The 14318-nt window shown below is 33.4% G+C and overlaps 1 protein-coding gene across 3 annotated transcripts in view; it reads left to right on the top strand.

Moving 5' to 3' along the window:
* Positions 1-14318, top strand: part of LOC149078975 (cell adhesion molecule Dscam1-like) — a 348553-nt gene that overhangs the window by 320222 nt on the left and 14013 nt on the right. For all 3 annotated transcript variants that reach the window (XM_089241217.1, XM_089241216.1, XM_089241215.1), the window contains exon 25: positions 9556-9686. In XM_089241217.1, the coding sequence (XP_089097343.1) occupies positions 9556-9686 (131 nt within the window). The remainder of the gene's footprint in view (positions 1-9555; positions 9687-14318) is intronic.

The raw sequence follows: 14318 nt of genomic DNA, 5'->3' as shown, positions 1-14318 counted from the left end.
TAGTTTTAGTAAAAAGTGCATAATTTGATTGTATAATAAGTTCTGAAGAACGAATCAGCGAAAGGAATTTTTTTCTAAGAATGACCAAGGCAAATTCAGAAGGCGTGTTGATGTGGGAGAAAAATAAAACCATATGGATTATAAGTAGCGGAAGAGATAACAACACAAACCGATGTTGTCACTTCAACAGTTTGGACATGGGGAACAGGTGTAAAAAAAAAAAGAATAGAAGGTAAAGAAATAGCTAAGGCAAAGATAGGATTTCCAGAAAATTGTTATTTGTGGCGAGAGGAAAAGAAAAACCTCTCTTATCAGTGATAACAGCAAGGTTCAGCAAGTGCTTTTGTACGTATTTGTATAGACGAGCGTGCACTGTTCATTCCAAGGGATTTTCATCAAGAAGATGGTAAAATAGTCATTTTGAACAATGCTGAGGGTTTATTTCTCCCACAAAGACAATGTTAACCTTTCCCGCTTGATCGAATAATTTCAGCAACTTTTCCCTGCTTGAGTCGAATATTACGATTCATTCGGAATCTGTTAATACATTTAAACAACTATGCATATAATGTTTTTTTTCATAAATTATTTTGAATTGAATATAAATATAATGTCAAGTTGAGACATAGCAAAAATCTAATTCCCTTCAAAGTGGGTACTAAGCTCGAATTACATAAGTTGTCTTAATTAATTATGCTATTTTTGTTCTCTGTTAAGCCCATAGCGAGCGCTAACTTTGATAGTAAGTAAATATCGTAAGTACCGTGATCGTTGTTATTGAATATAATTTGCTTTTATTTTGATGTCTGATTTATTCCAGAAGCTTTATTGATTATTCATCATTAAAAAAACTCAAACTTATTTATTGCATTTGCCGTTCGGCCATTTGCATGGTTTCAATCCAATATGAACCAATACAAAGATTCAAAAAAAATCAATATAAAAATTCAAACATTCGGTGCGACTCTGGTGTTACCATCCCATCAGTCTTCAATATACAAACGGTGTTAAACACAATTAAATTGCTGACTGCATAATCAATTACCTCCGCTTAATCGGATATTGTGTGATGGAACCGTTGATATCCGTTCAAACGGAGCCGATAGTACTATGGCATCGATGATGTGCTGCTTTTATAAATTTCAACTTTTTTTGTCGTCATTGTAGATACAGAAGTATTCCGTATGTCTCATTCGATATAGCAAAGATCAAATCCTCGAATTGATGAAATAAAGTTTGTGTAAAACGTCAGAAAATTCACTAGAACGATTAAGGAAGAATATGAAGAAAAAGTATATTCCCATCGCATTAGTTTCACAACTGAAAAGCACGATTGAACCGCTTGATAAAAAAAAATGGTTTCCAGGGCGTGCGTGACATTGCCCTGAATTTCGAAGTCAACATCGATTTTTCGCAACATATCCAGTTTCTTGAGAGAAGTCATGAGTTTTAATTATCAGAACCCCGAAATGACAACTTCACTCACGAGATTAGAAGAGAAAGACTTAATTACTATGGGACATCTGGGAACGCGAGATGGCCGAATAATTGAAACAATCAGTTGAAATTCTCATCCGCCTTATTGGGTTTCATTCGACAACGAAAGCTTTAATTTCGTTCCGATTCCGGTTGATGTTCCCCAGGTGAGAAGATTTATATACGTATAACTATCTCCTTCCCTCAGTCCGTAACCAGGAAAGGAGACGTGCTCTTCCGTTTTATCAATTAATTTATCACCAGAGCTCACGTGAGAACGAACGCATTGCATTCAAGAGAGTTAGTTGCATGTCGGCAACCATATGCATATTCATATAATCAGAAAATTTTCAAACATTTCCACTACGAGATTTAATTTAATTCCCTTCATACTCCGATAGTCTCTATGGTAATTTGTTAACAATAGAAATGCGGATCTCCATGGACTATACCTGGAAAATAGGGGGCGGTCTGTGTGACCCCATAGCTTTTTTTTTCGGGAAATTTTGAATTTTAATATTTCAAAGCATGATGTAATATTTTTAGACAGAATATTCTTATAAGTTCTAACTACAGGGTGTAACTAAATTGATGGTCAGAACTATTACTACTACTACTAAACCACATATGCACCTCGTTCATATTTCTCTGCAGAACTTGTAACGAATTGATACAATATGTTGGAATGTGCGTGTACGTTTAGTGAACGTGACGTGAAGTTTGTTATGTTTGTGTAATGTTTGTTATGTGTAGTGCTGCCATCTGCCATAATTTTTCTACCAGATGGCAGCACTACACGTAACAAACATTACACATAAACAAACTTCACGTCACGTTCACTAAACGTACACGCACATTCCAACATATTGTATCAATTCGAGTGAAGTGTGTAATGATTGAATAATTATATCGTTGTAGGTATGTTGCTGTCTGTGGCGAGACTATTTTACGGGGAAATCGGCTCGCATTTGAGCCAATCGGGAACCACAGAAAATCAACTTCAGTCCACCACTGGCCGAAGTTGGTTTTCTGTGGTTCCAACTGGTCAGACCAATAAAGGATGATAGACGAACAGAGATTACAAAAAAAAATGTAATCTGTAAAATACTCCCTGTAATTCCTGTAATCTTGTAACATTGTACATATTTTAATCATACTTCATTTTGCTTATAATCTGAAGTTCTGTATATATATTTTCCAGTATTGTATTTCGACAAAATAGTTTTTTCATTGTAATTTTTCGTCCAACATGTTTTCTTCAGAAGGAAGACGTCGGAGAAACAAGGCTTGACATTTTTAGTGCAATCAAGCATAGCCACCCTACAGAAACGCCTACTCTTTTCGAACCATGCATGGGGTTTTATCCCTGATGACGACCCACTGCATTACTTCTATTTCACTCTCATAAAATTCCATCTTGTATTCATTTTTCTTCAAATAATTACATTTCATATTACATTACATATATATATATATATATATATATATATATATATATATATGTATATACACACACACATACACATATATACTATATCCGGCAGTCTAATTAATACAAACATCAGTCAACCTCTCGATCCAGACAAAGTAATCTGGAGCTGTTAGTTCTAAGAAACTGACAAAGTCAAACCGCGAAAGACGATATAGACTATCCGGAAAAATATGTCATATTAGGGAAGATATTCTCGAAAAACCCACATACGCACCAGCGAATGTGTGATTCACAGTACACTAGTTTCTTCTCATTTCCCATTTCTCAACAGATATAAGTAGGCTATACCACACAGAAAACACACACATTCTCGCAGGGTAAAAGCAAACCCCGATTGGTGAAGGAACCCGCCATCCTGTATAATTAACAAGTCAATTTTAAGGACAGCCGTGATAAAAGTCAATATGTGATTCAATTAGTCTTCCAAGCATTTAAATATTCGTTACAGTTCCTAAAAAAATACGGGAGTATGTAGAGATAATATAATACACTAATGCTTTCATTAGAAAAGAATGACTGTAAATAATTTCGTGTTTTTTATCTCCCTAAACACACATTAATCTATTTATTTACTCATCTTATTAACTGAATCTTCTTTTTCTGCAATTCGTTTTCATCTCAAATGAGACCGAAACCGTATTATAATTTATAAAAGCCTTCCTGATTTTCAATTTTAATTTGAGTGGGCTTTATTTTTTTATCGATTCCCAATAGAAATTACAATAGAATAACGTTATTTATATCCTTACCAGAGTGGTATTGATGATTTACACATGAATACTCATAAGTCAAGTAAGCTTACGCATAGAAACAGACAATGGTATAAGCACGTGTGCTCAAAGATTTCCGCTACGCCATCCAACAAGGAACAAATACGTAAGTTAAACAAATAAAAGACAAATAACAAGGGAAAGACCAAGACAAGAAATATATATCACTATAAATAAATAAACCACGTTCTCTTAGAATTGTTCGAAGTAGTATTTCTTTTATAATATATATATATATATATATATATTTATATATATATATATATATATATATATATATATTTTTTTTTTTTTTTGTTCGTTCTCGAATATTCGCCAGCTAGAAATGAAATCCGGATGGGAATTCCCCGCGAAATCCGTAAGCCGTCTATGGCAGAGTAATATATTGCTTCCATCGCGAAAAAATTGGGAGGCTATTTCATTTTTTATCCCTCTTGGCTAAAGGATCAAAGTTAAAAATAATAAAAAAGCATAAACCCCCCCCCCCCCAAAAAAAATAAGAATAGAAATCGATAAAGAGTTTGCAGTCTGTTGCTTTTCATTGGATACGTATAAATTCGTTTCTCCATGAGTTGTAACGGCAATATTATTGATTAGTTTTTTATTTCTTGAGGTATACCTAGAACGAGAAATAATAGGAACTTATGTTTCGAATAAACACTGGACGATTTTTTTCCCCCCTAATGTTTAATGCACTAAGCATCATAACTTTGTAATGTCATGTGAAGTATCTGATTTATTGCACTGTTTATTGGTTTTATGACACGGAAAAATACAGATACAGCGTACGTAAATGCACATATGGATACGATCGAGATGAATCGACCGATTGGAAATACATTCTGTATGTTGTGCTTTTATCCAGTCGTTATATGATGTTATACAGGGTGGGCAAAAAATCCGTAGAAACTTTAAAAATGCATAAAAACCGGAAAAATAAATGAAATAAAAAACGGTTTGCTGGGTTAGCATCGCTAGGGCACGGGAAGTTTTTTGACAGGAAGACAAATAACTCAAAAAAGCCGATAGGTGGCGCTGACGTACACAAGTCAAAGAAAAGTGAATCGATCCTGTCCATCCACTCTGTCGGAACTGAAAGATGCGATCCGCCGAGAGGTAACATGTACCTATGCATCCGGACCTGCTGCACTCTGCCGTTGCTGGATTTGTGACTCGCCTGCAATACAAACACGAATACAAATATACAAATACAACGCTACAACAGGCAAAATGCCCAACGAGGTGGCTGATAAAAAGATGCCCATAAAAATATGGATGTCATATATTTCAAAAATACAGCAACCCAATTAAAAATGCAATTAACACAAATTATAAACCATATATACACATGATACCACTATATACACATGATAAAATATTATACAATGCCCATAAAGGATAATTTAAGTTGTCTTATTCTAAGAATGGATAGCTTCTCGATTTGCCCCTGTGGTGGTGGTCATGTGGAACACATACTGTTTAATAGACGATTTGGAGGCATTCTGTTCAATTGCGTTTCTTTTCTTTGACTTGTGTACGTCAGTGCCAACTATCAGCTGTTTTTTGAGGTTTTTTCCTGTCTTAAAAAATTTCAGTCACCTAGCGATGCTAACCCTGCAAACCGCTTTTTATTTCGGTTATTTTTCTGGTTTTTTATGAATTTTAAAAGTTTATACGCGCGCGGACGTTTTGCCCATAATGTACTTTTTTAAATATCATAGTTATACATTTAGTATAGTGAAACTACTCAGACCGATGAAGCGCCCGTTCTGGTAGACGTATTCCTTTGAAACTTGCTATATAGGCTATATGGACCCTGGGAAAATATAAATTGTATTAAAAAAAACCACTTTTTCACCTGGTGGTCAAAAATTTAACTATTTTTTATTTCCATAAATCTCTCTTCTATGGTCTCCCAAGATATAATAAAAAATTGGGTGTATTCGGATAAGCAATTTTTGAAGAAAACTACTTAGAGTACGAGAACCTTAATTATAATCTTCCTGTATGGGAAAAGATCTGATGTGCTTGTCAGCGTTTGTATCTTTACAACTACAAGGTTACCTTTCGTAACCAGGCAAATTATTTCTCATATCGTGACAACTAATTCATTGAAGCTCACTTATCCACCTTCCAAGCCATCGGTTCCAAAGTTTTCAAAGTACCCGAGCTTACGTATATAAGCAGGTAAAGTAAATGTAAAAAAGGCAAAGTAAAAAAAAATATATATAAATGAGATTTTTCTAATTTTTCTCGCATGTTTCAAGCTCTCGTAAGTTTAATATATATACTCTTTTATAAAATTTTTGTATTACTTGGACTACTTGTAAATTGAGACACTAGTATACAGAGTGGATTCTATCGACCGCTGCAGAAGATTAATATAGAAAAGCGTATTCATTTTTAAGATCGGGCAAATGTTAAAGAAGTTATAAAGTTTTGCAATTTTGTGACTTGTTTAAGTTTTTTAATGGTCAGTTGCGCGCCAAACAGTAAACGAAAAAAACAAATTCCCCATTCATCGGGTTACAGCTAATTGAAAAATATCTCTTCAATCCCTTTATAAGACAAGTTGTTATTTTCTGAAGCTATTATTAGTTAAAATTCTGAAGCCATTATAGTGCCAAATTGTGTAAGAAAATTGATAAAATTACCTATTGGCAGTAAATGTCTTGGCCTTGTACGATTTATTACAATGTTCTTCAACCTTTATCTCATTGTAGACCGATGGAATTAAATGGAAATTTCCGCAGAATACGACACAAATGGGAGAAATAATTTGCTAACCGGTGAAAAAAAAATCTCTAAAATTTCCGAACCTTTTGAATTATTATACAGTATTTCATATTTATGAACAGTATTCTGCTATTTTAAATGCGAGAAGCCACTCCAAGTAAGGACTCCTGCTGTCCCTATTGAATAAAACCTAAACTATCAGTTATAATTTTGAAATAAAATAGTTGTATGTTTGAAACTGATGTGTAAAATGGAAAAAAAAACAATATGAAAAAAACTATACTTTTTAATTTTTATTCTGTATACAGATGTAAATATTATGCGCCAAAGTAACTGCCACTATGTTTTTGGATGTTTAGTGATTTATTTTCATTATTTTGAAAAGAAAAACATAATACATGGTGTTTTGCGCATTGAATTTGTACTGTTATGCAGCATAAAATGAAATAAAAAACTAATGATTATACCACATTTTTTGTTCGTTTTCATGCTGCATACTCGTTTGAAACCAACAACTCTAACACCAAATTACTCATAATTTTTCAAGTAATTTGGTCAGATAGTTGTTCAGTTTTTATTGCATAGGTGGCACCAAGAGCCCATGTTTTTGTGATATATATATAGATACTGTTTAATAATTATACAGGGCTTTTGGCATATAGAAACTTTTTCCGATATTTTTGTGTAGGAAAGAAACGACACATAAATATTCTCTACAATTTTAGAATGCACCGCAGATTTTTTTTTATCGCTTTCGTACCCTTTTTACGCTGTATGATAGGGTCTAATGTTTTTGAAAAAAATATAGTTTTACGCGTTTTTATGCAAACTGAGATGTGTTTCTCCTTCTTCCGTGAACACCACAAGGATATACTATTTCGCTGAAAGTTAGGTTTTCCGTTTTCCAGCACAGTCCAGTTGAAGTATATGGTGCTTATATCCCCCACAGGATAGAACCTGGGCCATGTGTGGCTCTACACTTGCAGTATATGAAGGGCAGACTGCACCGGCCTGCCAAATATTAACACCGTGGAAATACATAAAAATACGTTGGCTATACAATTGCATCATGGCTGCGAGAGGAAGTATTTCTGTGAAATTTTACGCACGTGTGTGGAACACTTGCATCATCATTGATTAAAATTGTATGTATGCTTGCGCGTCGGGCAATTATTTGAAAATAAAATAATGGCTTCTTGATCAAAAATTTTACATGCCCCTGGCATGTCAGTCAATAGATTTGTCAAGCACTGGCTCACAGCGCGAAAAAAGAGAAAAAATCATAATCATTTCCTTTTTTTCTTTTAATTTTTATAGTTGAAGGGGGAAAAACGGGATTTTTCATTTCTATTGCTGCAAGTAGTGCCTGGTTGTTTTCTGGTAGAACATATATCTAACGAAGGTGGGCAAGGGGAGCCACCACTATAAATCTTTGCTAACTTTCCGACACAACTCTGCCTCTTTTGAGGTAACGGAAGTAAGGTGCTTTGCATCAGTCCGGGGCTGTGAGCGGTTCTATCTATCTACCTATCTTATGCCACTGATATCGATTTCTACATCAGGTTTTCGGAACAGAAAGGTTCTTCGTAAAGGTTCAAACTGTCTAACGAGAAGTGAATAAACGAAGAGATTGGCTAATTGGCTGAACGGGCTGGGAAATATAACAGCTAAGTAAATCATAACATTGTGCTATAATACCAACGAATAGGCACTTTGACGACCCATGAAAAGATCAATGTACTGAGATAAATGAAATACTTTTGTATTTCTTTGATAAACTATAAGTAAGATGTTTACTTAGATAAAAGCCTTATATAAAAGTGAAGGAAATCAGGGGATCTTATTACACAGCACATCAAAGAAATACTACTCCACTGAAAGCAAAGCGATCAAGTCAATTAGTGATGAACTAAGCAAATATACAGTATTAGTGTTCAATTTAGTTATACAGGCGGGGATGAAAGAAAAGGAAGATAGATTTCATCTCAGTAGCTGGTTATGTCAGTATGTAATGTGTACGTCCAATCAGTTACAAATTCAATCTAAAAATACACATGCAAACAAGTATTTGATACTAATTTACATCTCATTATATGTATAGGATGCTACCATAATTATCTTTACCAAATTTCACTGGTGAGCCGTTGATCCTAGACGTATACTTGCAAATAGATAAAAACAAGCAAATTCATGTTGCTATGAGTTGTGTAAAAATTAGCTTTTTATACGGGCACCCTGTTTTCAAAAAAACTGTTACATAATTATTGTCCTGTCTCTTCCGTTGCCCAAAAGAAAAAAAAAAACTTCCACGTTTCTATGCGCAATATTCGCAGATATATTTGAATTCAAAAACAGAGTGAATTGTGGAAAAAACAGAATAAGATATCGGATATAACGCTTCTTCCCCCTCGTTTATACTGTTCTTTCCCAAATTTTCCCGATTTTTTCTATTCAAAAATTTCAGTGAATATTGCTGATAGAATTTTTTTCTGTTGGCTGAAAATAGACGAGTCAACAATTTTCTCAGTGCTCTTTTTTGAGTACAGGGTGTCCGTATGGAAAAAAAGTATTTTAATGACTATTCTACAACCCTTCGCTATATGAATGATGCATCTGAGTTCTACACATAATCCAATTTATTTTGCAATCTCAGTTTATTACTATATATAAGATTAATGATAATACATTTCATTAATGAAAACCAACACGGAGACATGAAGGTCACATATTGGTTGTTCAGTGAAGTTAATTTAAACCATTACAATATAAAATATAATTACAGTGTTTAGTAATTTTGGAGAGAAAAAAATAAGGAAAAAAATGTAAAAACCAAAATAGAGAAAGTAGGGTTAATTGGATTAAAGGTATTTTTGGATACAAATTCTTAATTTGCTAGTTGGAAGTATGCTTTTATGATCAACGGTTCGTCAGTAAAATGTGACAAGAGAAATTATGGAATCGCCCTATATAATAATTTATTTTTCGTATATTATCATGTATTTTTGCTGCGTGCGTGTGTGTGTGTGTGTCCGCTTTTTTGGATAAGTTTAAATGATATTTAAAATACTCGTGGTCTTACAGAGTATCTCAAGTGCTGACCGAGTGTCCAACCGAGCTTTGCCCTGTCCCTTACGCCGAGGAGAGTTCATTAGATCAAGAGGAGATGTCGGAAACAGAGTGCGACAGGGACTGCATCAATATCGCCGAAAGAGGTAATTTGAAGTGGATGGGCTCTTTTTTTATTCATTGTGCAATTTTGATTGATTGAACTTCGAGTTCAACCATAAACTTTGAACTTTCCACTTTTCTAATCCTTGATTTAATTGAGTCTGTACCATCACATTGAAATACCTGTATGCCACACAGGAAGATAAATAACTTCTTCACATTTTAAATTCATTCAGAAAAAGAGGAAAGAAAAACTACCGCTTTCTATCCCATCAAATTTATTTCTTTAATTTAAAGAGAGAGAGAGAGAGAGAAAAAAATAAAATAAAATTTTCACTCACACAACTTCCATCCGGAATTTCAGAAAAAAAATATATAGTTCCCTTTCCGATCCCTTTTATGCTTCTAAGAAGTTTCCTACTATTTGAGAATTCGCTTTAAATAATATACGAGTTTTGAATTGTGTCAGTTTTATATATATATATATATATAATTCGTACTTCTTTAATATTTTATTGTTTCACTTGTGTTATTTAGTTTTTCATGAATGCTCTATGAATGATTGATTGCGTTTGTTTTGGTGAAAAAGCTCGTTTCACACTAAAGATGTTAAAATTTTCTACATGGTTTTCATAGTTTCAAGGAAGATATATGATACTCAATTTTTGCGCTTTTTCTATCAAGAGAAGATCAGTTGTTGCAATTTCCTTTTTTTGACTGTTTTTGATTTTGGAAACGGTATAATTCTGGCAGTATTTATCGTACGCACTCAATTTTTGAAGACTTTTCATATTTATCTCTGTGTACATAAATTTGAAGACATTGAAAGTGTTGTTCGGGAGATATCTACGTTTATACATGGAATGGCCAAGAATATAAATTTAATATGTTTTCCCCTTGTGGCTTGTGGTGGGCGTTGATGTATACTTTTGCTTTTATGTTTATGCCCTATCATTCCCTGATTTCACACACAACACAACATATATTCAGAAGTAACGTACCAATAAGAAAGAGCAAATGAAATAATGCAGTTTCTTGCATCGTGTTATTGGGCAATATAAAAAGTCTATTGGCAGGGACAGTATATATCCGCAATCAAAACACTAAATCTTATTTATTTATAACCTCTTTTGTCAAAGTTGAGATTATTACGTTTTATTTACGACCGATCGTTTACCTGGCCAGATCAGTTTTTGTATTCGTTTGACATTTCATAACTCTTCATGCCACCATCTGCTTTGGAAGCTTGCTAGGAAACATAGGTTCATTCACAGTATGTAGAAACGACTCTTAAAAGAAAGAGGTATTAGAACAAAATAATTTAATTTTTCAGTTAATTATTTAATATTATTAAAGTTTTGGTCGACTTGGTGCCCCCTTATACAACGCTGCGTACACCTACGGTGTTGAACAAGGTTCCCGTTGGTGGCTTCAATAGGGTTTGTGTTTATTATTTGTAGTACCATTTCATTTTGCATCAGCTGAGACACTGTTGGGCGTATAATTTCATTTTGATTCACCAACCATCATCAATACTGATAATTATTTCACAAAGATTTTTCCAGGGATAGTTTTCATTCTCCTCTGAATTCTCATCATAACCACCAATGCTTCTGGGTATTTTCATCCAATCTTTGCTAACTTTTGAAAACTTTTCTCTTTGGTGAATCTATATTTTTTGCCATATCTACATAAATCCTAAGCACGAAAATATTTATACTTTGCAGAAAAAGCAATTTATTGGACAAAATGACAAAAAATACACTTAAGAACAAAATCTGAGACACCTGCTGACCGACATATGCAGAAAAGAATGAAGGTAAAAAAAGTAACTAATGGGGATTATACCGTATTAGAGATGCACAAAGATACTATCAAAAGAATTTTGACCATGTTGTGACAATGTGGGAAGTATTATATGGCGAATGTGTTCTAAAATATATATGGGACGTTCAGTGTGACCCCACTTCCGTCTTATATCTGATCGTATCGCCATAGCTAAAAGTAAGATAATGAGAAAAGTTTTGGTGTACGCTAAGAACATTATAATTCAGGAAAAGTCGAGGAATTTTTATTCTTTTTGTTTAGTCTTATTTGAGATATGGGACCACAAAGAGCGTGAAGGGTCATGCAGACCCCGTCCGTCATTCAGGTGTTAAGAAGCAACATCGGAAATGTCAAAAAGAACCAGAAAAATGTCTTGATATAATTATGAAAAATTATATATTTTACAGACGCGGGACTTAAATTACGGTGCAGTAACTTCAAAAGCAAAATGAAAGCAAAGTACTCTTGGAAAATTAATTAATTCCTGGCGATTAGGTTTGAATATGAAATTAACAAGTAGATATTTATGCGTTTATTATTTATACAAATACAACGCCACAACAGGCAAAATTCCCAACGAGGTGGCTTTCAGTAGTTACTAATAATAACAATTTAATTTTTCAATTTAATTTATCGTTCATGGCAAAATAATGTAGGTCATACATCACGTACGGAGAACGGATGAGTGATTTAATTAAAGCTGTATTTCCATGTTATATCTTATGCATTTATCAAAATTTACCGACTCCAGGTGGAAATTATGAATAATCCCCGGTAATGAATAATGAATAATACGGATACAATGAAATACAATGAATACAATGAAATCTGTCGAACTTACCGAAACCATACATATTGGTATGAATAATAACCGGCAATTATATGCATGTTTACCGATTTATCACATTCACCGTAGCGCATATGGTATTGCTTTGGAAAAACGCAAAAACGCTTGCTCGCGTCCATATAATGTCTTTCTCAGAGGTTAATCGTTTTTCTATTAATTGGGGGGGGGGTAGTAGCATTTGGACAAATTATAAATTTTCATGTATGTATGTCCTATAAAAAAAAGCAAACATTCATATAGATAAAAGTAGATATATATATACATACACTTTTACAAAGTATCGTATGATTTCGAAGGAAAGTTATAACGTTATAAAAAATATCATTATTTGTGATATCTATATCATCATACATTTATTCATAAATTATCTTTTACGTCTAGTAATCCGATCAAGGGTTAATCTCTGCATCAAGCTGATTCTGCAAATTTTATTATTTGGCAGTGAGTTTGAGAAAACGCTTGTTTTAAAATTTGATATTCAAAAATGAACTCTAATAGCAATTAGATATGAATTCGGTAACGAAGAAATAAATACTTAAATTGACCTTTTCCTAGCAGAAAGAATTTTATCTTTTCTAACACTTTGCATCATCCAAATTATAAAAATATATCTATTCATACAAAGGTGAAAAAGGATGAATTACTCATTACAACAATGAAGTCAGTTTTTGTTTTGTTTTTCTACAACTAGCTCAGACTAGACATTATATGGTCTCCATGAAAAGCACAAAAAGCGTTCATTCAGCCGGAAAAATGCTCGGTTATATAATGTAGTCTATACCATGTCTAAAAGTTGCATTTATGCATGAAAAAATTTAAAGCTTTTGTAACTATTTTTTTTCTCCTATCCTATCTTCGTAAAAGACTAAGGAAATTTTACTAGAATTTCTCCCCGTTGTGCAACGCATATGCAAAAGGTTTTATGCATCGCGAAATTGCTCTAGTGGTTTGTGCTCAAGCAATTTGCTTTGCAAAACTACACTCTTGAAGCCTCTGCTCCTTTTTTGATGGTCCAGCACGTTGAAGGGGAAAACGAGCAGCTCCGTAATATACGGTTTCATTTCCTGAAAAGAACGGAAATTTGGTTCGCATTTTTCAAAGAAAATGTCTATAAAAATTCCCGCGTTATGCAGAACAAAACGTAGGGGGTAAAATATGTCTCACGTTAAAAGTTCATACAAAATCTGGGAAACTTACAAAAATTTTAACGAAGAACATCAATATATATGCACTTTTTGTTCTTAAAAACACCCCTATGCATATAAAACAAATGTTTTGCATATTTAGAGAGTGAAACACTTTTTTTTTTTTCGGTAATAAATGTTCCGTAAAATTAACTTCCTCAAATTCTCAATCCCAGATTTTCAAAATTCAAAAGTATATCAAACGTATTTTTCAAAATACCGGCACGTGTGAGTGTTAGTGGTGTACGGTTTGCGTTTGCAATATGAAATTGCGTAACTATTATTGCAATGTAATGCTGATAATTATGGTATACCTAAGAAGAAGCTGAATGAAAATTTTTAAAGAATGCATATCTTTGGCGAAAATGTGCATATAGTGAATTCTGAACATATAATTTGTTATAAAAATAAATAATGGAAGTATGCACTTCGATGCGTAGATTCAAAAAAAATATTACTATATTACTTATTTTTCCCTTTTTCAACAAGAAACTGTTGAAAGAGAAACAAAATTGTGAAATTAGTTATAATAGTTAAGTATAAATTTATTATTATACTGGGTGGTAGCTATAGCCCGTCCAATAATTACACACGTGATTCCTTGAGATCTATTTAATTGATTGCGTGCGTCACTTCATGTTCCAGCCAAATTCATCGAACGTACGACAAACGTATAACTTAGCGTTTTTGAAAATTACAATAGTACAATCCTAAGAGCAAATAGAGGAAAACAAATCAGTTTTTTTCCCCTTTCTTGTGTGTGTGTGTTGCACTTTTCAAATTTCTACGCAGTTATTAAGATTTTCACAGATTGCAGT

This window comes from Pholcus phalangioides, unplaced genomic scaffold (assembly GCF_987345545.1).
Source record: "Pholcus phalangioides strain wild (caught in Gottingen) unplaced genomic scaffold, Ppha-v1.0 ptg000013l_1, whole genome shotgun sequence".
Lineage (NCBI taxonomy): Eukaryota > Metazoa > Arthropoda > Arachnida > Araneae > Pholcidae > Pholcus > Pholcus phalangioides.
Note: the sequence above shows the minus strand (reverse complement) of the source record. Positions and strands in the feature narration are given on the sequence as shown.